Source organism: Muntiacus reevesi, chromosome 1 (assembly GCF_963930625.1).
Source record: "Muntiacus reevesi chromosome 1, mMunRee1.1, whole genome shotgun sequence".
In the NCBI taxonomy this organism is placed as follows: Eukaryota; Metazoa; Chordata; class Mammalia; order Artiodactyla; family Cervidae; genus Muntiacus; species Muntiacus reevesi.
In genome coordinates this window covers 191,231,860-191,254,890 of record NC_089249.1, presented here as the reverse complement: position 1 = coordinate 191,254,890, position 23,031 = coordinate 191,231,860, and the positions used below count along the sequence as shown (strand labels likewise).

The 23,031-nt window shown below is 54.6% G+C and overlaps 3 protein-coding genes across 4 annotated transcripts; 2 read left to right on the top strand and 1 right to left on the bottom strand.

Annotated features, from left to right (window-relative positions):
* Window positions 1-42: 42 nt before the first annotated feature.
* On the bottom strand, window positions 43-3,154 carry TRIR (telomerase RNA component interacting RNase). 2 transcript variants are annotated; one of them, XM_065917675.1, is made up of 3 exons: window positions 2,735-3,139; window positions 752-829; window positions 43-460 (listed from the first exon to the last, which is right to left on the bottom strand). In XM_065917675.1, the coding sequence occupies exons 1-3, from the start codon at window positions 3,086-3,088 to the stop codon at window positions 353-355; spliced, it is 540 nt and encodes a 179-aa protein (XP_065773747.1). In that variant the 5' UTR covers window positions 3,089-3,139; the 3' UTR covers window positions 43-352. The 2 variants fall into 2 exon arrangements, with proteins under 2 accessions (XP_065773747.1, XP_065773749.1); XM_065917677.1 differs by lacking the exon at window positions 43-460 and having other exon boundaries at window positions 753-829; window positions 2,758-3,154.
* Window positions 3,155-4,557: 1,403 nt separating this feature from the next.
* GET3 (guided entry of tail-anchored proteins factor 3, ATPase) lies at window positions 4,558-14,003 on the top strand. The gene is made up of 7 exons (XM_065917668.1): window positions 4,558-4,752; window positions 5,593-5,740; window positions 10,755-10,903; window positions 10,991-11,141; window positions 12,872-12,979; window positions 13,073-13,270; window positions 13,677-14,003. Exons 1-7 carry the CDS (start codon window positions 4,592-4,594, stop codon window positions 13,806-13,808), a joined length of 1,047 nt encoding a protein of 348 aa, XP_065773740.1. The 5' UTR covers window positions 4,558-4,591; the 3' UTR covers window positions 13,809-14,003.
* Window positions 14,004-18,239: 4,236 nt separating this feature from the next.
* Window positions 18,240-22,637, top strand: BEST2 (bestrophin 2). The gene is made up of 9 exons (XM_065932133.1): window positions 18,240-18,391; window positions 18,557-18,651; window positions 19,858-20,091; window positions 20,174-20,328; window positions 20,687-20,764; window positions 20,929-21,081; window positions 21,169-21,249; window positions 21,444-21,598; window positions 22,202-22,637. The coding sequence occupies exons 1-9, from the start codon at window positions 18,240-18,242 to the stop codon at window positions 22,635-22,637; spliced, it is 1,539 nt and encodes a 512-aa protein (XP_065788205.1).
* Window positions 22,638-23,031: the final 394 nt, after the last annotated feature.

The window sequence follows — 23,031 nt, the reverse complement described above, 5'->3', positions numbered from 1 at the left end:
AGGGAAGTTGGAGAGAACAAAGAAGGCAAGCAAGCACACCAGTCCAGCACTAAGTCATGTTCTTTACTTCCCAGAAGTGATGGCTAGAGGGTGGGAGACGGGGTGAGAAAAGGAAGACAGAAAGAGCTGGGGGAGGGAGGAGAGGGGACAGTAAAACACTGTTCTATGAAGTCTCAGGAGGCAAGTGCTCAAGGTAAAAAAGAGTCCTGGAGAATCATCCGCAGCTGCGGGAAGCATCTCTGTTTCCTTCTGTGTATAAGTCCTTGGGGGGAAAGGCTGCCGCGCTGCCACTGCATTAAATATTTATGTACATCGCAGAGAGTCCCAGGCCGTGGGCAGGCAGGGAGGGGGGTCATTTCACCAGGGGCCGCGTTTTATCATCATCACCGCACTGGTGGGCTTTGTACTTTTTCACCTCTGCCATGTACTTGGCCCATGCATCACCTTTACTTGTTAATACCTGTGGGGGAGGGGGGGGAGGGATACACAGAGGGTTGGGAAGGGGATGCCAGGAACCAGGGTCAGGACTGTCCTGAGACAGCTGACCCTCCCACAGCGTATTGGGTCTGAGATAAAGATAAGCAGAGTCAAGTTATCTAGGAGCTGGGTTGAAAGCCCCCCTCCTCCCCCACCCAGTACATCCATCCAAGGGCCAGATACTGAGGAGGGAGGGACGGGGCACCTCGGCCAGGAGCTGAGGCTGGAAGGAAAAGGCAACGGAGGTGGTCCCTGCCACAACCAGTCTGCTCACCTCATCCTCCGTCTTCTGCTTCTTGGCTACTATTCCCGTCTTGAGGGCTAGTTTGTTCCCGCCTCTGCGCTTGCCCACCTGGGTGAAGGGACAGAAGACTGCAACGGTTACAGGAGCCGGGGCCCGCCCTTGGCGGCGCTGAGGCCCACTACACCTTCCTAGCCCGGCCCGGTGGCCCGTCCCGACGCCGCGCCCAGCTCCGCCAGCCGGCCGACCTGCGCAGCAATCAGAGAGGAGCACACGCGACTCAGCGCCTGCCCTGGGCCCACGATGCCCAGGCAGTCCTGGTCCCCCGAGCTGTCCTCCCAGGGAGAGAGAAGAATCCCCACGTGAGGGAGATGAGCTCTGTCCTCACTATCGCCTAGTACGGACCACACAGGCAGCAACAGCTCCCTTTATTGAGCACTTATTGTATACTAAGCCCTGTGCCAAGTGGCTTTGGACATATCATCTCCTTCCACTTTCACAGTCACCTTAAGATGAAGGTGACAACCGTCCCCATTGGACAGAAGAGGAAACACCTTTGAAAAGGAGAAGCCTGTCCCCTGGATCATGCTGACAGCAGACAGTGGAGCTGAATTCAGGGTCAGGTGTGTTGAGACCAGGGAGCAGCATTCTTAGCCACCGCCTGACGCTGTTCCCTGACACCTAACCTGGCCTCGCCTCTTTGAGGGCGCTCCCGCAAATGGCCCCTTGATGACCAAATGGAAAAGGCAGTGACAACTACTGCTACTCTCGTTCACAGGGGGGGCACTCGGCTGCCACCCAGTTCTCACACCAGCCCAGGCCCTATCACTTCCCATTCTTCAAATACAAGAGTTAGCCTGAACTTTCCTCCCCATCCTCTATTTTCTCCCACAAACTGAAGGCTTCTTGTGCACCAAGGGCTGTGACAGGCTTTACCCGACATCCCGTCCCTAGCCCTCAACCAGGTGTTAAGTGACCTGAGCTGCTGAGACTATTCTCACACTCATTTTTGACAGATGAAGAAACTTGACGCACCCCCACCCAAGTCCATTACTCTTAAGTCAGCACTTTTTTCCTCCACACCACAGGAACTTGCTCTCAACACCAGAGACAAAGCCAGCTCAGGGTTGACAATCAATATAGATGCCCTTTTTTTAGCCTAGAGTTTCTCAATCTTAGGCACTAATGACATTTTGAACTGGATCATGTTTGTTGGGGAGGGGGAGGAGAGAGTTGCTCTGTGCATTTTAGGATGTTGAGCAGCAGCCCTGCCCTCTGCTCATATCAGTAGCACTGCCTCCTCCCATTCTGACCACAGATGTCCCCAGACTTCGTTAAGTGTGGAGATGGGGTAGGGGGACATCGTCCCCAGTTGAGAACCACTGGTTTAGCCTTTCCTATAAGGCTTTCCCAGTGGTAATCACATAAGAAGATGCCCATTTTTGCAAGCAGGGAAAATGAGGTTAGGCCATCTAGATGCTTCAGGAGAGCAGTGATGCCTGTCATGTTCAGCACAGCATATCCATCACCTAGCACAGTGCCCAGCACAAAGTAAGGAGCTCAATAAATGGACACCGGACGAATGAGAATCATGGAACTCAAGCAAATCTCCTAGGGTCACACAGTAAGCAGTCTGAGTCTTTCATTCACACAGCTCAGACTCCAGATTTGAATATGGCCCCCATTCCCATAGTGGGAGATGGTCCCCAAATCCAAAGTTCGGGTGGGTACCACTCAAACAGGAATTCTAGTACCCTGGTTTTCCGATCCTGGGAACGCTGTTTCCAACGGAATTTCCCCCAGATCCCAGTTCCTGCGGGCAGACTCCTGAGGTCCCCATCTCCGCCCCCAGACCTCTCTTGTCGGGAATCCAGGTTCTGAATCCTCAGCGGGTGACCCGGACGGCCCCCTGATCGGGGTCGGAGAGTGGACCTGGATCCCGATCCCCTTTCTCGGTCCCAATTCCCCAGGCCAAGGAAGACCCTGGCGCCCGCCCCCACCCCCGCGGCTCCTTACGAAGCTGAGCGTGGGGCCCGGACCGCCCTTCCTCTTCGGATCCCCGGGACCCGCGGCGGCAGCGGTGGCTGGCTGATCCGGTCGCTGCGGGCCCGGGGGCGGCTCCTCCTGCCGCTGCCGCTGCTCCTCCTCCATCTTCCGCTTGAACAGCTCCAGGAAGCTGCCGTCGTTGGCGAACAAGTTCACGCCGCCCGACACCGGGCTCGAACCCGCGCCCGACACTTCATCATCCCCGCTCTCGGGCGAAGTCCCGGGCCCCGACTCAGCCCATCGGCTTCCGCCGCCGCCGCCGCCACCCGCGGGGCCCGGCGCCTCCCGACCCGGAGGCTCCGCCCGTCTCCCTCGGGCAGCCATTTTGTCACCAGGTGCCGCGCAAAGGACTCCGGGAAGGCCGCTCCCGGCCCCGCGCTTGGCGCCCGACAGGCCTGGTCCCGGGCAATGCATGCCGGGAAGACCCGTCTGGTGCTTAGGCGTCCGCAGTGGGGGCGGGGCATGAGGGGCAGGGCGAATGAGGACTAAGGCATGACGCGGTGCGCCCTCAAGCAGCTGTCCCGGCCCGCTCCGGCCCGCCCCGCCGGTACCGCGGAACATTATAACCCTGCTAGGCTCCTGCTGGCGTTACGCAGAGATGGTCTCTTCCGGAATGAGACTACTGTTTGGTTCTGGGTGTGTAGCTGGCTCTCGGGAGTGAGGTTCCCGCTTGGGATTCGGTGGTGTACTAGCTTTTCGGGGCTAGAATCTCCTTCTGACACCAGGGATAATCTCAGTGAGGGGAGAGACGTTGCCTGGCTGTGTGCTCAACTGATACCTCGGAACCTGGGTCCCTAACTAAAACTAGCTAGAGGGCATATCTAGCCTGGTCCCCGAGAACAGAAATAGGGGTGTCTCTGGATTAGGTACCTCTCTCAGGAATGGAGCTTTCATTTGGAAATAGAGACACAGCTCACTCCAAGGAGCTGAGAGGTTCATATCTGCAAATCAGGGTATTTTTTTATGTGTTAGAGTACTGAAATGAAGCCGCGGATATTTCTAGGTTGGAGTCTGCATCTAAGGTATAGTGTCCGCAAAAGGGCCTGGGACCAAAGTTTCAAACAGAATTGGCTGAACTGAAGTTTCCCCTCGAACCTGGGGTAAAGTGGAAGCAGGTTTTGGGGAATCAGGTGCCTTCTACAACAAGGATGCAAGCCCGCATAGGAGCTCACTGGACAAGGATCTGCGGACCTCGCCCACAACTGGAGTAACTCTCTCTCTAACCCACTCGCAGCGCCGAGACTGTCTCCAGCCAACTAATCGGTTCGTCTGTGATTGGTTTGCGTCAGGAGCCCAATGGCTCCCAGCCAATTGAATAACAGAAGAGACGGACCTGAGAGGGGTGTTGGGACCCAGTTCGGAGAATAGGGGCAGGAAATGATCGACAAGAAGTTGAGCCTATGGAGTCAGGTCAGGGTGGACCTCGGAACTAACTTCTTGAAAAGGACGTGGAATGGGTGTTTGGTCGGTTGCTAAGGAGAGGTTGGCGCTACCGGGATGTGAGAGTGATTGGTGAAAGTAAGAAAAGATGTAGCCAATGAAAGGAGAGCTGCTCGACTTAGAGGCCAATCAGTAAAGGGGAGTATCCTGGGATGTACCAATGTAATAACTAGACAGGGGGAGTCTTTGAAGAAAATGTAGACAAGAGGCTGACATGATGAAGCTTGGAAGGGAAGACATTGGACATATAGCTTCTATTACCTCCTAAAAGTCAAGCTATGAGAAAATCAATTCAAGCTTCTAGCCTTGATGGGGATATGATAGGAAATGTCCCCTGCAGGTGCTTTGCATGGTGCGCTCCGCCTGATCACGTGAGCCGGTTCCAAGATGGCGGCAGGGGTGGCCGGGTGGGGGGTTGAGGCAGAGGAGTTCGAGGATGCCCCTGATGTGGAGCCGCTGGAGCCCACACTTAGCAACATCATCGAGCAGCGCAGTCTTAAGTGGATCTTCGTTGGGGGCAAAGGTGGCGTTGGCAAGACAACCTGCAGGTAAAGAGGCTGCGGTGAGGGCCGGGAAAACGGGTGGGATGTACCACAGGGTGAAGGGGAGGCGAAAGACCGGGTCTTCCAGCAGCAGCCGGGCAAGAGGGCTGGGGCGGGGTCTTCTAGATTATACTCTCCAGAAGTTATCTGGAGCAAATGGAAGACAGCTCCTGAAAGCCGCCCGGGCACCCTCTGAGTTGGGTCATCCCTGTTAGGGCTCAAAGGCTGAACCACGTTGAATCCAGCGCACGGGGTCCGGGAGAGCACTTAGATGTCCCCATCAGGTAGACTGTACCAGAGTGCCCAGAGTAGGGGAGGGGTACCTGAGCGAACTATCCTAATCTGGTGAACCTTGTCATTCTCTGCCCACGTGGGGGTGGAAGGCGGGAGGGAGGGCACATGATCAGGCTCCCAGTCAGCTGGGAGAAGGGGGGAGGGATCCCCCGGGCAGATTACCCCGGACAAATGGACCGAACCACCGAGTTTAGCAAGAAGTGCAAAGGACCCCTTAGCTTAGCATTGAGAGAAGGGACACAGGGTCAGGCTATGCTGGCTGGACGGCCAGATAATGATGCCACTTTGTGCCAGCGAAGAAGCAGGCATCACACCAGACTGACACATTCAGCCGAATCTTACCACTCTAGCCAGCTGGAAGGTTCAGCAGGTGAGGTCTGAGAGGGTCCCACTGCAGAGATTGAGGCCTGATCCCACAGTGCTCCATACTCTTTTCTCAAGGCCCTTGCTGACCCAGGTCCCCTGCTCCTACGACCCTTCATCTCCCCTTGCAGACCTAGGGAGCAGAGCCTGACTCTTCACCGTCCACCTTTTGACCTTTCCTTTGCCCAGCTGCAGCCTAGCAGTCCAGCTGTCCAAGGGGCGGGAGAGTGTTCTGATCATCTCCACTGACCCAGCCCACAACATCTCCGATGCATTTGACCAGAAGTTTTCCAAGGTGCCTACCAAGGTCAAAGGCTATGACAACCTCTTTGCCATGGTGAGTGCAACAGGGCTCAGGCCCACGCCACGCCCCCCCCACCCCAACTCTGTCAAAGGCACCTCAGGCCTTTCCTGTGAACACCCACCATTAGCCACCATGTCCTGCCCATTCTCTAGCCTCTTGTCTCTCCACTTTCCCCTCTTCTTCAGCATACCCACAGGGGACTGGGTGAGAAACATTTGTGGATCAGAAAGGAAACCAGAGTAACGAGATTAGTGAGCAAGGGGAGGGGAGGGAGACATCAATAAGAGTCAGGTGATATAGGACCTAGTAGGCCACTAGGAGCATCTAAGCTTTGTTTCTAAGTTTATATATTTTTTATATTATATTTATTATGCATTTGGTTGCTCTGGATCTTAGTGCCAGGTCTTAGTTGCAGCACACAGAATCTTTAGTTGTAGCATGTGGGATCTAGTTTCCCAACCATGGATTGAATCCAGGTTCCCTGCATTGGGAGGGTGGAGTCTTAGGCACTGGACCCCTAGGGAAGTCCCTGATTCCAAGTTTAATGGGAAGCTGTTTGTTTTAAGCAGAGTAATGTCACAGCCAAATTGTTTTTTGAAAAGTTCCCTGTAGCTTTCCTGAAGAGATTGGATTATAAAGTCAAGAAGGAAAGCAAAGAGAAATGGGACAGTGACCAGGCTAGAAATGGTGGCAGCCAAAACTTGGTGGGGAGGGAGGTGAGAAGTGGTAAAATTTGAGATTCATTTTCATTTGTTTGTTTGGCTCCAGTGGGTCTTCACTGTTGTACACAGGGGCTTCTGTTGCGGTATGTGGGCTTAGTTGCCCCGTGGCACTGGGATCTTAGTTCCCTGACAGGATTGTGTCTGCATCCCTTGCATTGGAAGGTGGATTCTTAACCACTGGACCACCAGGGAAACCCCGGGGATGTGTTTTGGAATTAAAGCAATTTGAGTGCTCGGTTATAATGCATGAGGAAAAGAAATGAATTCAGTTCATCTCTGAGTTGACTCCCTGGGCAACTGAGATGGAGAAGACTAGGAGAGGAGCAGGTGTAGAGGCAAAAATGGGGAATTTTATTTGGCTTAGTGAGACCAAGGTGCCCACTGGTCATCCAAATGGAGACATCAGGACAGTGGCTTAGTTATATGAGTCTAGAGGAAGAGATTGGCATTGATTTGAGAGTCATTGTCCCAAGGGCGATATTTATTTAAAGCTGTGTGAATGGAAGAAAAAATGAGAGAATAGAGAGGCCCAGAAACAACTCTGGGGTCCTATCAGCATTTAGGGTCCTACAGAGAAAGAGGAAGCATCAGTTAAAGATGACAAGGAGGAGTCCCAGGTGAGGTGGGAGGGAAGCAAGATAGTACGGGCTCCTGAACTTGAGGAGGACAAAGAGACTTGGGCAGAAAGATTGTTGACTCTGGCAGGTACATCCGTTTTAAGCAGATCGCCCTGGGAATGGATGCAAAAGCCTGCCTGGAGTGGGTGAACCAAAGTGGAGACAGTGGTCACCACGACGGGAGCAGACAAATGAGCGTGGCCATCCCTGGAGGGGAATGGGAATGAGAGTTAAGGAAGTCTTTTCTGAGAAAGGAGATGCTAAGAGCACGTGTGTTTGCTGTTGCAAATGCTTCAGAGAATTCTCTGGCAGTCCAGTGGTTAGAACTCTGGGCTCTCTCTTTACTGAGGACCAGGTTCAACCCCTGGTTTGGGAACTAAGGTCCCAGAAGCTGCTTGGTGTGGCTAACAAAAACAGTGCTTCAACTGGGAGGGACAAATGATGCTACAGGAGGGAATAAGGATGCCAGCCAAGGAGGGGCCTCAGGTGGGTGTCTGCTTGCTCCAGTGCACAGACCCAGGACTTGGGCTCTGCCAGGACCGGGGGCATGGAAGGAAGGACTGGGGCATTTTCTAGGGTGAAATGAGGGTGTTGGCGGCTAGTGGCTTCAATTTCTCACCGAGGCACAAGCCCCAGCAGAGACTGAGGGCCACTTGGGGAAGAAGGTGTTTGAGGTGGGAGAAGATGTGGCATTATGCCGGGGTCCAGCCTCGGCAGGATCCAGGGGGTACCCTCAGGATGAACGGCGTCGGCGAGAGAGAGAGACGTGAGACTAGCCTTGATAGGGCCAAGTCTGTGAGGGAGAGAGAGAGAAAGAGAGAGAGAGAGAGAGAATGACCAGATGGGGGTGCAGAGAGTCTGGAAGAGTCTGGCAATGCTTTATTTTTTACCATAGCTTTTATACCCTAAGTTAGTACATTTCTAAGGGGAAGATAGTTTAACATTACGTCAGCTTGTCCTTCACGAAACCAGGGTGTTTTCTGCATACTTCTTTGTTTATGAGGGTCTTATACATTATCTTCTGGCCTTGGGGCCTATCAACACTTTTGCAGGTCAGGTGATTGTAAACCTATTTTCTGTTTTTATGGAGACCTTAACTGAAAGGTAACAGGGTCATAGGGAAGTAGTACAGAGTAGAATTATATTCTTGTTAATACAAAAATTAATCTTTCTGCAAAAGTTGTCAGTTGCGTTTATCTAAGAAGTTTACCCCATACAGACTCTGCGGCTTCAGTGAGGCAGCTTCTGCCTAGTACTCCTGGCTGACAATTAACAACCATCTCATTGTTACCACACTAGGGCTAAGTTCTTATTTTCCTAGATCTTTAACTATATTAACAATGGTTTTTATAACACAACCTTAGCACATTAAAGGCAAAAATACAGCAAACAAAACATAGCAAGCAAATCACAACCCAATAACCACCTATAGAATAATTTTCTTATGTTTTCTAATAGGACTCCTTTACCCCTTAAAAGGGCTCTATATCTATTAGGGCTTTTATATAATCAGGTTTTTTTATGCTATTTTATGATTAGGATATTATAAACAATCATGCATATTAGTACCAAGGGCATAAAGGCATTTGGCTAACAAACTACCAGCAAAGGAGTTTAAATTAAAACACTCCTTTCACCCTAAATAATTTCATAAAATACCACCACCTGGGAAACTTATTGATTAAAATTCTAAATTGATTCTTATTTGGGAAGAGATCGGGGAAGGCCTTCCTGCCTGTGTCAGAGAAATTAGGGAGTAGTCCATTGAGGCAGGCATCAGAAAGACAGATATCATCTTTAAGGTGAGAGCCGGGGGCAGCTTTCTGAAATCCCTGAAAACCTGATCTGCCTTGCCTGTCAGGCTTTCTCCTCGTGACCTTGTCATGGGTGGGATCTCATGAGCTGGCCTTTTCGAAAAACCCCTGAAAACCTGATTTGCCTTGCCCGTCAGGTTTTCTCCCCTATGGCCTTGTTAGGGGTAGGGTCTCGTGTGTTGGCTCCCGGCAGCATTAATACTCCCACCGGTGGATTGTCTGGCTTGTCAAATGCCCATTGGAGATTTGCCATCAGCAGTGGGGAGCAAGGTGAAGCTGTTTGTCAGGCGTGTTCCTTGGATGTTGACCTCAGTACAGCCATGCCAGCGAGCTGCAGATAATGAGAATGGGGCTTTTGCCAACTGCAGAGGGAAAAAGGAGTGTGTTTATGCAGAGGCATCCTCTGGAGACTGGGCTGGAGAAGAGTGCCGGCCAAGAGGAACACTGACAGTGAAGGGGGGGGCAGAAGGGTAGGGATGAGGTGGCCCAGAGAGGTCTAGAATAACAGGAGTTGAGAGAGCTGGGGTCAGAGAGTGGGCCAGTAGCTAGGAATAACCCATCAAGGGTGTGACTGTGGGGGGTGATGTGTGGACAAGCTTCCCACAGGGAAGTGACCTCTGAGGCCAGGGAGTGGAGGGATTCACCACAGAAACCATGAAATCAAAAGGAAGAGGTAGGGGCTTCCCTGGTGGCTCAGTGGTAAAGAATCCACCTGCAATGCTGGAGACACGGGTTCGATCCTTGATGCAGGAAGATCCCACGTGCTGAAGAGCAACTAAGCCCATGTGCCACAACTATTGAACCTGTGCTCTAGAGCCTGGGCGCTGCAACTACTGAAGCCTGAGAGCTTTAGAGCTTGTGCTCCACAAAAAGAGAAGCCACCGCAATGAGCAGCCTGCACACCGCAATTAGAGAAAAGCCCTTGCAGCAAAGAAAAACTCAGCATTGCCAAAAATAAATAAAATTATTATTTAAAAAAAAAAAGGAGAAGAAGAAGAGGTAACACAGGCAGAAGATAGAGAGGTATTGAGTGCAGGACAGGCCAGGGATCCCAGGCTTGGTCATCCTTTCATGAATGCTACATCCAAGTTGAGGACCTACTCTGTGCCACGCACTTCCCAGGTGTTAGGGACACCACAGTGAACAAGACAGTCAAAACCCCTACCCTCATGGGGCCGGCACTGTGGTGTGGAGACAGGTGATAAACATGATGAGTAAACACCATGTGCGTGTGTGCTTAGTCGCTAAGTTGTGTCCGACTCCTTTGTGACCCCATGGCCTGTAGCCCGCCAGGCTCCTCTCTCCACGGGATTTCCCAGGCAAGAATACTGGAGTAGGTTACCATTTCCTTCTCCAGGGGATCTTCAAGAGGCCAGATGTTAAGGAGAAAGGAAAAGAGGGCAACAGGGGCTAGGGCTGCACTGTTAGCTTGGGCATTCAAGGAAGACTCATGTTACAGGACTGATCTGGAAGAGGTCCTGGGCTGGGTGGGGGAAAAGCTAGTGAAAAGTCCCTGCAGGGACTTCCCCAGCGGTCCAGTGGTTAAGACGCCATGCTTCCACTGCAGGGGGCACAGGTTCGATCCCTATTCAGGGAACTCAGATCCCACACATTGCATGATGTGGCCTGATAAAAAGAAAAGGCCTTGCAGTAGGCTCTGGCTTCCATCTGGGCACTGAGCACAGTTGACGATCTTCCCTCTGCTTGTTTGACAATCTGTGGTTGCTGGGTACCCGAAGCGCCTAAGGGAGGGGCTGTGGCACCTCAGGGGTCTCTTCAGCTGTGACCCGATGATGGGCTGTGCTCAGGCGCCCCACAGGCTCCCTCAGGCTCTGTGCCTTGGTGCCAAGGCCCCAGACACAGCCGCCTGAATCTTGACCCCCTCGGCCCAAAGGAGATTGACCCCAGCCTGGGCGTGGCGGAGCTGCCGGATGAGTTCTTTGAAGAGGATAACATGCTGAGCATGGGCAAAAAGATGATGCAAGAAGCTATGAGCGCATTCCCAGGCATCGACGAGGCCATGAGCTACGCAGAGGTGATGAGGTCAGGCACGGCCAGGGGTACTGGGTGCTGCCTGGGGCTGGGGGCGGAAGAAGCGGCGGAGTGGGCCTGACCCTCTTCTCCCTGCAGGCTGGTGAAGGGCATGAACTTCTCCGTGGTGGTGTTCGACACGGCGCCCACAGGCCACACGCTGAGGCTGCTCAACTTCCCCACCATCGTCGAGCGGGGGCTTGGCCGCCTCATGCAGATCAAGAACCAGATCAGCCCCTTCATCTCACAGGCAGGCAGGGCCCCCGGGCAGCCAGGAATCCCCTGAGTCGGAGCAGGGCTCCCAGTCGCACTGTAACAAAGGCCTTTACTGCCTGCCTTCTCAGTCAGCGCTTCCCAATGGGTGGATTGGGTCTTCACTGTGAAGGAACTGTCCACCCTCCTCCACAGCACTCGGTGTCCCTGCCTCCACCTCTTGTGCCCCAGACAGAGCTTGAAACCACATACAGTAAGTCCACGACATATGAATGAGTTCCATTCCGAGATCAAGTTTGTAAGTCCAGTTTGTCCATAAGTTCAACAGAGTTAACCTAGGTTAACCAAATAACACAATTGTCTATGTATTCTATCCTGTACTGTTGTTGTTTAGTTGCTCAGTTGCTTCTGACTTTTTTGTGACCCCATGAACTGTAGCCCACCAGGCTCCTCTGTCCGTGGGATTTCCCAGGCAAGAATTCGGGAGTTGGTTGTCATTTCCTTCACCAGGGGATCTTCCCAACCCAGAGATCAAACCTGAGTCTCCTGTATTGGCAGGCAGGTTCTTTACAGCTGAGCCCCCAGGGAAGCCCATAACATACTGTAATGGGTTTATAATACTTCTTAAACAAATAATACATAAAAAACACAAAAAATTAAACATTTTTAAGCTTACAGGCTAGTACCTTAAAAAGTACAGTAATGCAGTACAACAGTTGGCATACAGAACAGACAAGAGGAGTTACTGACTGGAGGAGAGAGAGGAGGTGGGAGGTAGTAGAGCGGAAGGATTGTCAGTGATAGGAGACTGAGGGCAAGCTGCAGTTTCAGTCGCGCCTGACGTTAATGGCACAGGTTCTGGTTTCTGGCTGAAACCAGATGTATGTTTGTATCTTTGAAAGTTCACAACTCGAAGGTTCCTATGTAGGGGACTTACTGTATCCAGAGCCAGGTGGCCCAGGTTCAAATGCACCGCACTCTGGTGTGATACTGCTCTGTAACCTCAAGTCACTTCCCCACTCTGGGCCGTATCTGTCAAATGGAGAGCATGCGAGTCCCCCCACCACGGGTTATTATTAGCATGACATGACAACCCTAATGACCGCACGCTTCTGCACACCACTCCCACCTCCCTGGTTATGGTGGTCCCCTGGTGGGGACTTGAATCTCAGGTAGTAACTTTTTTGTCCTGTTGGTGGTTGCTCTGAGTCTCTGTTTCTGCAAGGGCTTTTCTCTTGTTACAGCAAGCTAGATGATTCGCTAGTTGCAGTGCCTGGGCTTCTCACTGCAGTGGCTTCTCTTGTTTCAGAGCACAGTCTCCAGGTGCAGGGGCTTCAGTATTTGCGGCACACGGGCTTAGTTGCTCCTCAGCCTGTGGGATCTTCCGGGATCAGGGGTCGAACCCATGTCTCCCACTTTGTAGGTGGATTCTTAACCATTGAGCCATCAGGGAAGCCCCCCTCAGGTAGTAAAGTTTGTGGAGCATTTCCTGTGTGCCAGGCACCCTTCTGAGTGTGTGACAGTGTGTTGTGTAGGATAGCAGCTCTACACATGTGGAAACTGAGGCACTAACCTAGCCATGGTCCCACAAAAATGGCAGAGCTGGAGTTGGACCCCTGTGATCTGCTCAAGGGCCTGCATCTTAAACCACTAGGAGGTGTTGGGATTCGTTTCCTCCCATCTCCCCGCCACCCGCCCTGCCCTCCGCAAGACCCACGGAGTGTAATGGGCCCCGGGTAAACCGTGAGCCCTCTCCCATCCCCATAGATGTGCAACATGCTGGGCCTCGGCGACATGAACGCAGACCAGCTGGCCTCCAAGCTGGAGGAGACACTGCCTGTCATCCGCTCCGTCAGCGAGCAGTTCAAGGACCCTGTGAGTTCAGGTCCAGTGGGCGGTGAGAGGCTTTGGGAACCACTGGGACAGGGCTGAGACCTGCCCCTCCCTATCCTCTCTCGCCTCCCGCAGGAGCAAACAACCTTCATCTGTGTATGCATCGCGGAGTTCCTGTCCCTGTATGAAACCGAACGGCTGATCCAGGAGCTGGCCAAGTGCAAGATTGACACGCACAACATCATTGTCAACCAGCTCGTCTTCCCTGATCCCGAGAAGCCCTGCAAGATGTGTGAGGCCCGCCACAAGATCCAAGCCAAGTATCTGGACCAGGTGTGCACGCCCACCCTCCCTCCCAGTCCTCACACTTTGAGCCCAGAAGCTGCGGTCTGGCCCAGCCCAGCCAGCCCAGCTGACCTTTTACTGTGTCCTCTGATCTTTTGCTTCATCCCACTCTCTATTCATCTGCCTAGTCCCCTGCCCTTCATCTCTTGCTTCAGACCTGATTCTGGCCTTTGTAGACTAGCTGGCCTGGGTATCTCTGATCCTGGGGAGTGGGAGGTCCAGGGACGTGGTCTCTGACCTCACTGGCACCACTCCCACCCATGACCCTGTGAAGTCTTTGCTCATATTCTCTCCCTGACCCTGAGACCCCCCCAGCCTGACTGTTTACACTGACCACATCCTGTCCGTCCCTGCCCCGGGGCCCCCTGACTGCTGCCTTCTGCCCCCGCCACAGATGGAGGACCTATATGAAGACTTCCACATTGTGAAGCTGCCGCTGCTGCCCCATGAGGTTCGGGGAGCGGACAAGGTCAACACCTTCTCCGCTCTTCTCCTGGAGCCCTACAAGCCCCCCAGCGCGCAGTAGCACCTCCACCAGCCGCAGCTGCCATTTCACACCCACCCGCCACCCTCCGGGGCAGAGTTTGCACAAAGTTCCCCCCCCAATACAGGGGAACCACTTGGGGGATGGGAGGCGGGGAGGGGGTCTTTTCCCCCTGGTGGGGCTGGGGGAGCTATAGCTACCCCCCACCTCTCCCCACCTCTCCTCCCTCAATAAAATGATCTTAAACTTCTGTGGATATTGATATGATGTGGGAGTTGGGGCTTAGTACATTCATGTGCGGTTGCACAGGTTGTACACTGCACAAAGATGTCACATCCAGAGAGGCATTGTTACAACAGAGATCTAATAGAGATGCATGTTTATTGTGGCAATTTTGGAAAGAGGGTTATTTGGTAAAGGGGTGCTGTTTTCTTGGTCTTTGTGGGTCAGGGTGTCCTTCGGGACTGTAAAGCCTGGAGTAGAAGAAGGAGCATCTGCCCACATCCTTCAGGGCTCAGAGCGTGGGAACCAAGAGGCCCCTTGGCCAGCCCCAGGCTGGCGGGGAGCGGATTAGGCCGGCAGTGGGCCCAGCACTGCCTGCTGTTTGGTTTGGGAATTAGTGGGCGCCCTGGGCAGAGGCTGGGCTTGCCAGACTGGGGATTAACAGTCTCCACCCACCTAACCCCCCCAACCAATTTCCTGTTCTATGGAATGGCATGGCATCAGCCTGTCCCAGCACAGGACTGCAACAGGGGGGCAGTTTAGGGGACAAGATGACAAAAAACTCAGAGGCTCGAGGGGCCCTGAAGCCCCATCTGCCCCCGGAGCAGTCTTAGTGGTCTGTAGCATGTTTCCTGCAGTTTGAGCACCAGTCCCCTATTCCTAAAACGGAGACAGAAGTGTGGCCATTCATAGGGCCCTGGCACAAATTCACCTGACCTCGGAAGGGTCAGCACACCAGCCTGAAAGACACCGAGCAGCCCACCTTCTCCCCTTCACACTTCCCTCCGCCGCTCCCTGGACAGTCACTGTCACACCCTACTTGAGAGACCCAGGACTGGCATGATCTTGGGCATTTGCAAGTTCCAAGCTGGAGCTAATTATGGGTGGGGGGAGAAGGGGGGGGTTGAGGACACACATGAGTCAGGAAGTAGTGTTTAGACAGCGCACATCCAAGATCTAGGTGTGCCAGGGTGTGCATATGTAAGGGGACCGAGCCACGAGCCTAGACGTGTCCCCTCCAACTGTCGGGTTGCACACAAGCCAGTATAGGCAGGTCCATGTCAGGGAAGTGTCTGTAACCTAACCAAACTGCTCGGGATTCAAATCCCAGGTGTGTTCTGAAAGGGCTATGTGTCATCTGGGCCTCAGTTTAGCGGGAATAATGGCGGGAATAACAAAGGCACCAAGTTCACATTTCCTGCTTGTAAAGACACAATGAGATGAAATAGGTAATACCTTTACAACAGCCCCAGGCATGTACCTGCCAAGGAGTGTTTGTTAATATTCGCTGTTACAATTAGTAAGCATGTGAACTAGCCTGGGCAACCTGCCTCCGCCCCAGCAGGGGTCCAGCAGTCAAAAGTTTGTGGGGATACTGGGAGCTGGAGGATGGGAGATGAGCGTGGGGGAGTGGGGGGAGGGCTGGCTGTGTGAGAATACATCCAAGGAAATAGGGGCCTCAGGTCGGGTATGAAGTGAAGTGAAAGTCGCTCAGTCGTGTCCGACTCTGCGATCCCATGGGCTACACAGCCCATGGAATTCTCTAGGCCAGAATCCTGGAGTGGGTAGCCTTTCCCTTCTTCAGGGGATCCTCCCAACCCAGAGATGGAACCCAGGTCTCCTGCATTGCAGGTGGATTCTTTACCAGTTGAGCTACAAGGGAAACCAGGTTGAGTATGGAGCCCATCAACCTGAAGCCTGTCCCCTCCCCAGTTGCCTTAGCTAGCAGCATCACCCCTCACCCTCTTTTATGAGCTGTCCAGCAGCTGGACAGCGGAGGCATGGGTCCGAGGACAGACAGTCCGGGCTGGTTCCTAATTACCCCGGGTGGGGCAGACACCTGCTGGGTTAGGAACACAGCGTCCTGGCTGGCCGGACCTCAGGGTGGGGTCGAGTGGAGCCATATGCACTTCTGGAGCTAGGGTGGACTGGAAAGGCTGAGGGGCACTCCAGGACGCCCCTCTTGGGGCTGGAGCCCTGAGCCTCTGCCCCTACCACACTAGACTCTGCATTCAAAGTTGAGGATGGAGGGCTGTCTGTGCCAGGTTAGACTGCCCCCTGCATAGGTGTGTCTCTGAAGGGAGGACATGTGTCCTGTATCCGTGCCAAGTGTGGGGACAAAGTTTTGTGTCCCTAAGCTTGTGTGTTCATGACAATGACGAAAGTGACTGCAACCCAGGGTGTGTGTGTGCGCCTGCCCGCCACCACCCAAAGTGAAGGGGTGTTGAGGAGGGTGTGTCTTATGGATTGATGTACAAATAAATGCAGGTGAATTTCATGAGGGATGATAGCCTGACTCCTGGATGTGACCCTCTGGGTCTGTGGGACTGTTGGGAGGGGTCAGTGTTACACAAATGTGTCTTTGCAACATGGGCAAATCTAAGGGACCACCAGACCTGGATCTGACCCCAGGACTGTGGGCTGCTGTGTTGAGGGCAGGTACTCCTGCATCTGATGTGTGGTCGGTTCAGTTAAGTCCCTCAGTCGTATCTGATTCTTTAGACCCCATGGACTGCAACACGCCAGACTTCCCTGTCCACCACCAACTCCCAGAGCATGCTCAAACTCATATGTGGTCACAGGTGTGTTTTTGTATGGGAGAGATCAGGAATAAATGTAGGCTACCTCCCTCTGTGTGATGGTTGCCTGTGTGATGGTGTTCTGGGCTTGGGCTGTGGTCTGCACTTGGCTGGTTGTGTGACCTTGTGTGTGTCTTTATTACCTAGTACAATTATGAAGGAATTAAGTGGTTGGGTCCCTGCCCTTGTGTTCCTGAGTGGCTGTTTGGAGCACTGTGTGGGTGCCTGAGAGCTGAGAACCTGGTGGGTTTGGGTTAGGGTCCGTTGGCTTTATATCTGCATGTTAGTGGGGGTGGGGTACAGCTAAGTGTCTCTCGTGTGACTCTAGAAACCTTTGTGAGAGTGTGTGGCTTCCTTTTTGGGTCACGGTGATTGTGGGAGGCTGTGTTGAGGAAAGTTGAATTTACGTCTGGAGCTATGGTATGTTTCCACGTGCATCTTTATGGTTGATTACAGGTGAGTTTCGAGTGACCCAGCCTCATGGAGCAGTGTGTGTACAACTGGGTCGGGTAAAGACAGGGTTTCTGCTCCCTCCCCCAGCTCTAGGGCTAAAGTTTCTGGGACCTGCCAGTGACTGACTGGGAGAAGGGACAGGAGCTAGGGAGGTCAGGGTGAATTCTCCACCCCCCGCCCCAGGTAACAAACTGAGACTTCAAAGTTCTCAGGCTGCAACTGTGCAACTGACTGGGGGGAGGGCCAGGGAAGGGCCACCCACGTCCACTCCCCAGCCCCCTCCCTCACAGAATCTGGCTTAAGCCCCACCCAACCCTGAAGCCACCCGCCCAGCCCATCCTGTCCTTGTCCCAAGTGTCCCTGAACCAGCCATCAGGTGAGAAGGACCCAGGCCTGGGGGAGCCGGGAACCCTGAGGACAAGTCGGTCTGCGAGGGAGAATCCATCTGAATCCTCAGGGTAGGGTGTGGAAGGCGAGCAGGGAATGGACACAGGAAATGTCCAGGTGGATCCAGGGCCAGTGGGAGGGGGCAGAGCCAGGGCGATTAAGTAGGAGGGGGATAGACTGGGGCTGCCCTGCAGCAGAGGGAGCCAGTCTGAGGCCAGGGGAACTGTGGGAAGGGACCTGAGGGCCAGGAAGCTGGGGGACCAGGCTTTGCAGGACTTCAAAAGAAAGTGCAGGGCGGAGAATGGGCCCAGATTGGATTAGGGGAGGAGGAGAGGAAAGGTCGAAGTGGAACTCGAGGAAAGAGAATTGGGGACGAAACTCAGTTGGAGCCCTGGGAACTTAGAAAACTAAAGGGTTCGGGACTCAGGGAGCAGAGGAAAGTGTAGATGGCGTCCAGGTAAGGAGTATGAGATCTGAGAGGGCTAAAACTGTAAGGGTCTTGAGGGTGGGGGATAGACGGAGAGGGCCAGGGAAGATCTGCACAAGGCGCTGGGGCCGGGAGTCCAAGGAAGGGAGTGACCTGGAAGAAGGGGCCTTGGAAAGGAGGGCTGGGGACTGCGGTGGGGCAGAGGAGGTCGGGGGAGACGGGAACCCAGGAGCTAGTAAGGTGGTCGGGCGCGGAATAGGGCGCAGAGTTGAGCCGGGCCCGCACCTCTCCACCCCCGCCGTAGCCTCCAGCCCGGCCCCGTCCCGGCCCCCCATTCCTCGGCCCCCAAGCCTAGGTCCGATCCAGCGCCCCCTCTCCTTTGGCTCGACCGGCCCGGGCGCCGCGATGACCGTCACGTACACGGCGCGCGTGGCGAACGCGCGCTTCGGCGGCTTCTCGAAGCTGCTGCTGCTGTGGCGCGGGAGCATCTATAAGCTCCTGTGGCGCGAGCTGCTGTGTTTCCTCGGACTCTACATGGCGCTGAGCGCCGCCTATCGGTGAGGCGGCCCGGGGGTGGGTGCGGCGGGGAGGGGATGGGGAGTGCCGTGCCCGAGGGAGGTCTGGGGAGGGGCTGCAGGGCGGCCCCGGGGTGGGTGCGGGAAGAGAGACCGCCTGCTGGGGACGGGGGCTCGCCGGTGACCCCGTGCCCCGCTCCCTCGCAGCTTCGTGCTGACCGAAGAGCAGAAACGCTACTTCGAGAAGCTCGTCCTCTACTGCGACCAGTACGCCAGTCTCATCCCGGTCTCCTTCGTGCTGGGTGGGTTTGCGCTCCGGAGTTGCCCCTTCTCTTCATCCCAAGAAACCCATAGCCATTCCTGCTTTCCTCAAAGCCATCCCCGCACATCCCCATTTCTGCATCCTTTACGCCAGGTATGGCATCGATTCCCAGGACCTTGGAGGTCACCTGGTCAGTGTATCCCCTGAGGTTCCCCCATGAGAGAGCTCCGTGTCATCCACAGGCTTATCCCTGGTCACCTCGGACTCCCATCTGTGTCTGCATGGGCTTACCAGTGCCTCCCCTCACATGTTCTGATCCCCAGTGTGTGTTAGTCACTCAGTCATGTCTGACACTTTGAGACCCCATGGACTGCAGCCCGCCAGGCTCCTCTGACCATGGAATTCTCCAGGCAAGAATACTGGAGTGGGTTGCCTTTCTCTTCTCCGGGGGATCTTCCAGACCCAGGGATCAAATCCAGATCTCTTGCATTGCAGGCAGATTCTTTATCATCTGAGCCATCCTAGGGACCCCCTCCAAAGATCCCATAGGACTTCCTCATTTCAAGTCCATCCTGAGGGGTATCTCTCTGACAAGTCCCGGCTCCTGTCCTCAGTAATTTCCCATAATATCAGCCTTCCTCCCACCATTCTGGGCCCATAAGGATGGGGTGACCAGCTTGCCCTGGGTTTCCTAACTTAGACCATGTGCCCAACCCCTTCACACACCCCTGGTTCAGGGGCTCCCTATGGCCTTGGTGACAACTTACCTGTGGCCTCCATGTCTTCACCTCGAAGTGTGTACTCAGTCGTGTCTGACTCTTGTGATCCCTGGGACGGTGCCCCACCAGGCTCCTCTGTCCATGGGATTTTCCAGGCAAGAATACTGAAATGGATAGCCATTTCCTACTTCAGGAGATCTTTCCCAGCCAGGGATCCAATTGACAGGCGGATTCTTTACCACTGGAGCCACCAGGAAGCCCTCCTTCACCTCTATACGGAGATCTTAATCTCCCATCCCAGATGACATCCAAGCAGCCGGGGTGACTCAGCCTGCACCAACCTCTGACCTCAGGGCTGGATCCCCAGGTTCCTAGCCCACGTGGCCCCACATGGTGTGGGCGTGCAGTTACCCCGTGCTCCTGATGCAAGACCCAGGCCGGCTCCTCTTCCCTTGATCTGGGCTCCCAAACCCCTGACCCTAGTTTCCCAACTGAGCCCCTCTCCCCCATCCCCGGCTCTCGCGCAGGCTTCTACGTGACGCTGGTGGTGCACCGCTGGTGGAACCAGTACCTATCCATGCCCCTGACCGACGCGCTCATGTGCGTCGTGGTCGGCACAGTGCACGGACGCGATGAGCGCGGCCGCCTCTACCGACGCACGCTCATGCGCTACGCAGGGCTCTCCGGGGTGCTCATCCTGCGCTCGGTCAGCACAGCGGTCTTTAAGCGCTTCCCCACCATAGATCATGTGGTGGAAGCAGGTGAGGCTCGGGCCAAAACGGGACGCGGGCGGCGGGGCAAGGAAGGGGGCGGGGCAAATAACTCCCGACCTCGCCCCCGCAGGGTTTATGACCCGCGAGGAGCGCAAGAAGTTTGAGAACCTAAACTCATCCTACAACAAGTACTGGGTGCCTTGCGTCTGGTTCTGCAACCTGGCAGCGCAGGCTCGGCGCGAGGGCCGCATCCGCGACAACGGCGCCTTAAAGTTGCTGCTGGAGGTAGGTTATCCGGGTAGCCATTCATTAAAAAAAGAAAGAAAGAAAGAAAACCCAAGGAAATTGTACCCCACCCACCCTGAGGTTGTGTCATTTCCCTACTTGCCACGTGCCTTTCACAGGGCGGATTCCAAACACCCTTATCTAGAGCCCCGAGGTGTACACGTTATCTCTATGGGGTGGTTTCTGGGTGAATAATGCCCCTAGGTACACACTCACCACTAAATACTCTCTCTAGTCCCTGGAAGCACAGGCCTGCCTCCCACTAGGTGACCACTCACCTCCATCGTTACCCCCCAAGTTAATCCCCATGTGTGAGTTCATATTTCAGCCCCCTCATGACCTATATTTGCCCCACCAGGAGCTGAATGTGTTTCGGAGCAAGTGTGGGATGCTCTTTCACTACGACTGGATTAGTGTGCCCCTTGTCTACACCCAGGTAACCTGGTTGGGCCTTTTTATATCCCATGTCAGAGGCTCTGGAGCATTGGTCTCAAGGAAAAGCTAAGGACTAGCTGAGACTCTGTCACAGTGACTAGTGATCCTAGCTCTGGTCTCTCCATGACTTTCAAGACCTGACTGGCACCCCGTTCTGTCCCCCAGGTGGTGACCATTGCTGTGTACAGCTACTTCCTGGCTTGCCTCATCGGTCGCCAGTTCCTGGACCCAGCACAGGGCTACAAAGACCACGACCTGGACCTGTACGTGCCAATCTTCACCCTGCTGCAGTTCTTCTTCTATGCCGGTTGGCTCAAGGTGGGTGGGGGTCCCAAGGCCAGGACTACAGGGGTGAAATGGGCAGGGGTTCTCAGGGCTCTGCCTACCTCCCCTCTCCCCACTCAGGTAGCGGAGCAGCTCATCAACCCCTTTGGAGAGGATGACGATGACTTTGAGACCAACTTTCTGATCGACCGATGCTTCCAGGTGAGATTCTCTCAGTTGAGACCATTCCTAAGCTCCCAAGGCGACCTTGGCCCCAGCCCTGCCAAAACTCTTCTACACATCGCCCCTGAACCACCCTTCTCTGATAGCCGCCTTCCTACCCAGCCTGAGGGGTCCACCCTGTGGTGCCAGCGCTTTTCCATGCCCCACTCTTCCCTGCATATCCTCACGCGCAGGTGTCAATGCTGGCTGTGGATGAAATGTACGACGACCTGGCCATGCTGGAGAAGGACCTGTACTGGGACGCGGCTGAGGCTCGAGCTCCCTACACCGCGGCCACCGCCTTCCTGATGCAGCAGCCCTCCTTCCAGGGCTCTACCTTCGACATCACGTGAGCCAGTGGGGGTGGACAGGGCCTCTTGGGCGGGGTCTCGTTCAGTCGCTCAGTCATGTTCGACTCTTAGGGACCCCATGAATTGCAGCACAACAGGCTTCCTTGTCCTTCACCATCTCCTGGAGTTTGCTCAAACTCACGTCCGACTCACGCTCAAACTCATTGAGTTGGTGATGCCATTCAACCATTTCATCCTCTGGACACATGACTGTGGGTTGTGTCTAATTGAAGGGGCAGTGGGTGACCAGGACGGGGCTAAAGGCCCCTGGAGATTCGGAGCTAAAAGCTACAGTCAATAGGACTAGGATGAGGTGTCAGGGATCCGGGTCAAGGTCTGGGGCCGGGACACTAAGGGCTACAGTCTATGAGGATTGGGCGGACCAGAAGCGACACGAGGCAGAGCCCCAACTAAGCCTTTTAAGGCCTAAGTTTGCTCATAGCCAGAGCTAGAGGATAAGGCCAGGCTCTGGGGGGCAAGCCAAGACTTCTGGGAGAAGTGGAACAGTGAGGTGGGTGGAGGCAGGAAACGTAGCGTGCCTTGGTCTCAGCTCTGTTGAAAGCGAAGGAGGCGGCAACGCTGATCCTCTGTCTCTCCTGCAGGCTGGCCAAGGAGGACATGCAGTTCCAGCGTCAGGACGGCTTGGACGCGCCACCGAACGAAGCACACGGCGACTTTTTGCAGCGCCTCCTGCCAGTGGGCGCGGGCATGGCCACAAGTGGCCTGCTGGGCCGGCGCGTGTCCTTGCTGCGGCGCAAAAACAGCTACGTGTCGGAGGAATCCATGGCTGCTAACTGCGCGTGCGCGGGCGCTCCCGACGGCGCGGTCCCGGAATGTGGCTGCGAAGACCCGCTGCTCGACTTAGGCCAGCGGGAACCGGAGTCTGAGCCCCCCACCGGCCCCGAGTCGCCTGCCTCGGTCCCCGCCTCCAGGCCGCCCGCTGAGCCCTTTACCGTGGTGCCGATGCCTGGGACCCGGGCGCCGGCTCCGCCCTGGCTGCCCAGCCCCATTGGCGAGGAGGAGGAGAGTCTAGCCTGAGACCTTTGAACCCTGAATTCCCAAAGACAGGAAAACAAGCCTGCCTGCAGCAGTTTGGGTCTGCATAAGCTGCGTGTGGACTCGGCCATCCCCCTTCTTACCTGTCTGCGCCCCAACTTTACGTCTGGCACAGAGGGTTGGAGCGCCTCCTGTGGGCCGAGGACTGCATTAAGGGAGGGGTATCCTTCCAGCTTTTTTGAACCGCTGGGCCTTACCACCAGCTCTACTTCCCGCCACTGCGTGAGAAACTTTTATCCCTGCGCCCTGCCTTTCTTCTTTCTTTAGAATGGACATATAAGTGAGTGCCCATCTCCCGAGCTGTTTGGATGAAATGAAAGTGGCTTTAAAAGAAATGTTTGGTACATAATAGGTGCTCAATAAAATTGTAGTTTTT

What these genes read in the sequence shown, in the direction of transcription:
- GET3 (XM_065917668.1), top strand. Translation starts at nt 4,592, where the DNA reads ATGGCGGCAGGGGTGGCCGGGTGGGGGGTTGAGGCAGAGGAGTTCGAG. An exon ending in GTTGGCAAGACAACCTGCAG is followed by an intron (nt 4,753 to 5,592) that starts GTAAAGAGGCTG and finishes TCCTTTGCCCAG; the next exon opens with CTGCAGCCTAGCAGTCCAGC. An exon ending in AAGCCAAGTATCTGGACCAG is followed by an intron (nt 13,271 to 13,676) that starts GTGTGCACGCCC and finishes CCCCCGCCACAG; the next exon opens with ATGGAGGACCTATATGAAGA.
- BEST2 (XM_065932133.1), top strand. Translation starts at nt 18,240, where the DNA reads ATGACCGTCACGTACACGGCGCGCGTGGCGAACGCGCGCTTCGGCGGC. An exon ending in TCTATGCCGGTTGGCTCAAG is followed by an intron (nt 21,082 to 21,168) that starts GTGGGTGGGGGT and finishes CTCCCCACTCAG; the next exon opens with GTAGCGGAGCAGCTCATCAA. An exon ending in GGCTCTACCTTCGACATCAC is followed by an intron (nt 21,599 to 22,201) that starts GTGAGCCAGTGG and finishes TCTCTCCTGCAG; the next exon opens with GCTGGCCAAGGAGGACATGC.
- TRIR (XM_065917675.1), bottom strand. Translation starts at nt 3,088, where the DNA reads ATGGCTGCCCGAGGGAGACGGGCGGAGCCTCCGGGTCGGGAGGCGCCG. An exon ending in CGGGCCCCACGCTCAGCTTC is followed by an intron (nt 830 to 2,734) that starts GTAAGGAGCCGC and finishes CCCTTCACCCAG; the next exon opens with GTGGGCAAGCGCAGAGGCGG. An exon ending in AGCAGAAGACGGAGGATGAG is followed by an intron (nt 461 to 751) that starts GTGAGCAGACTG and finishes CCTCCCCCACAG; the next exon opens with GTATTAACAAGTAAAGGTGA.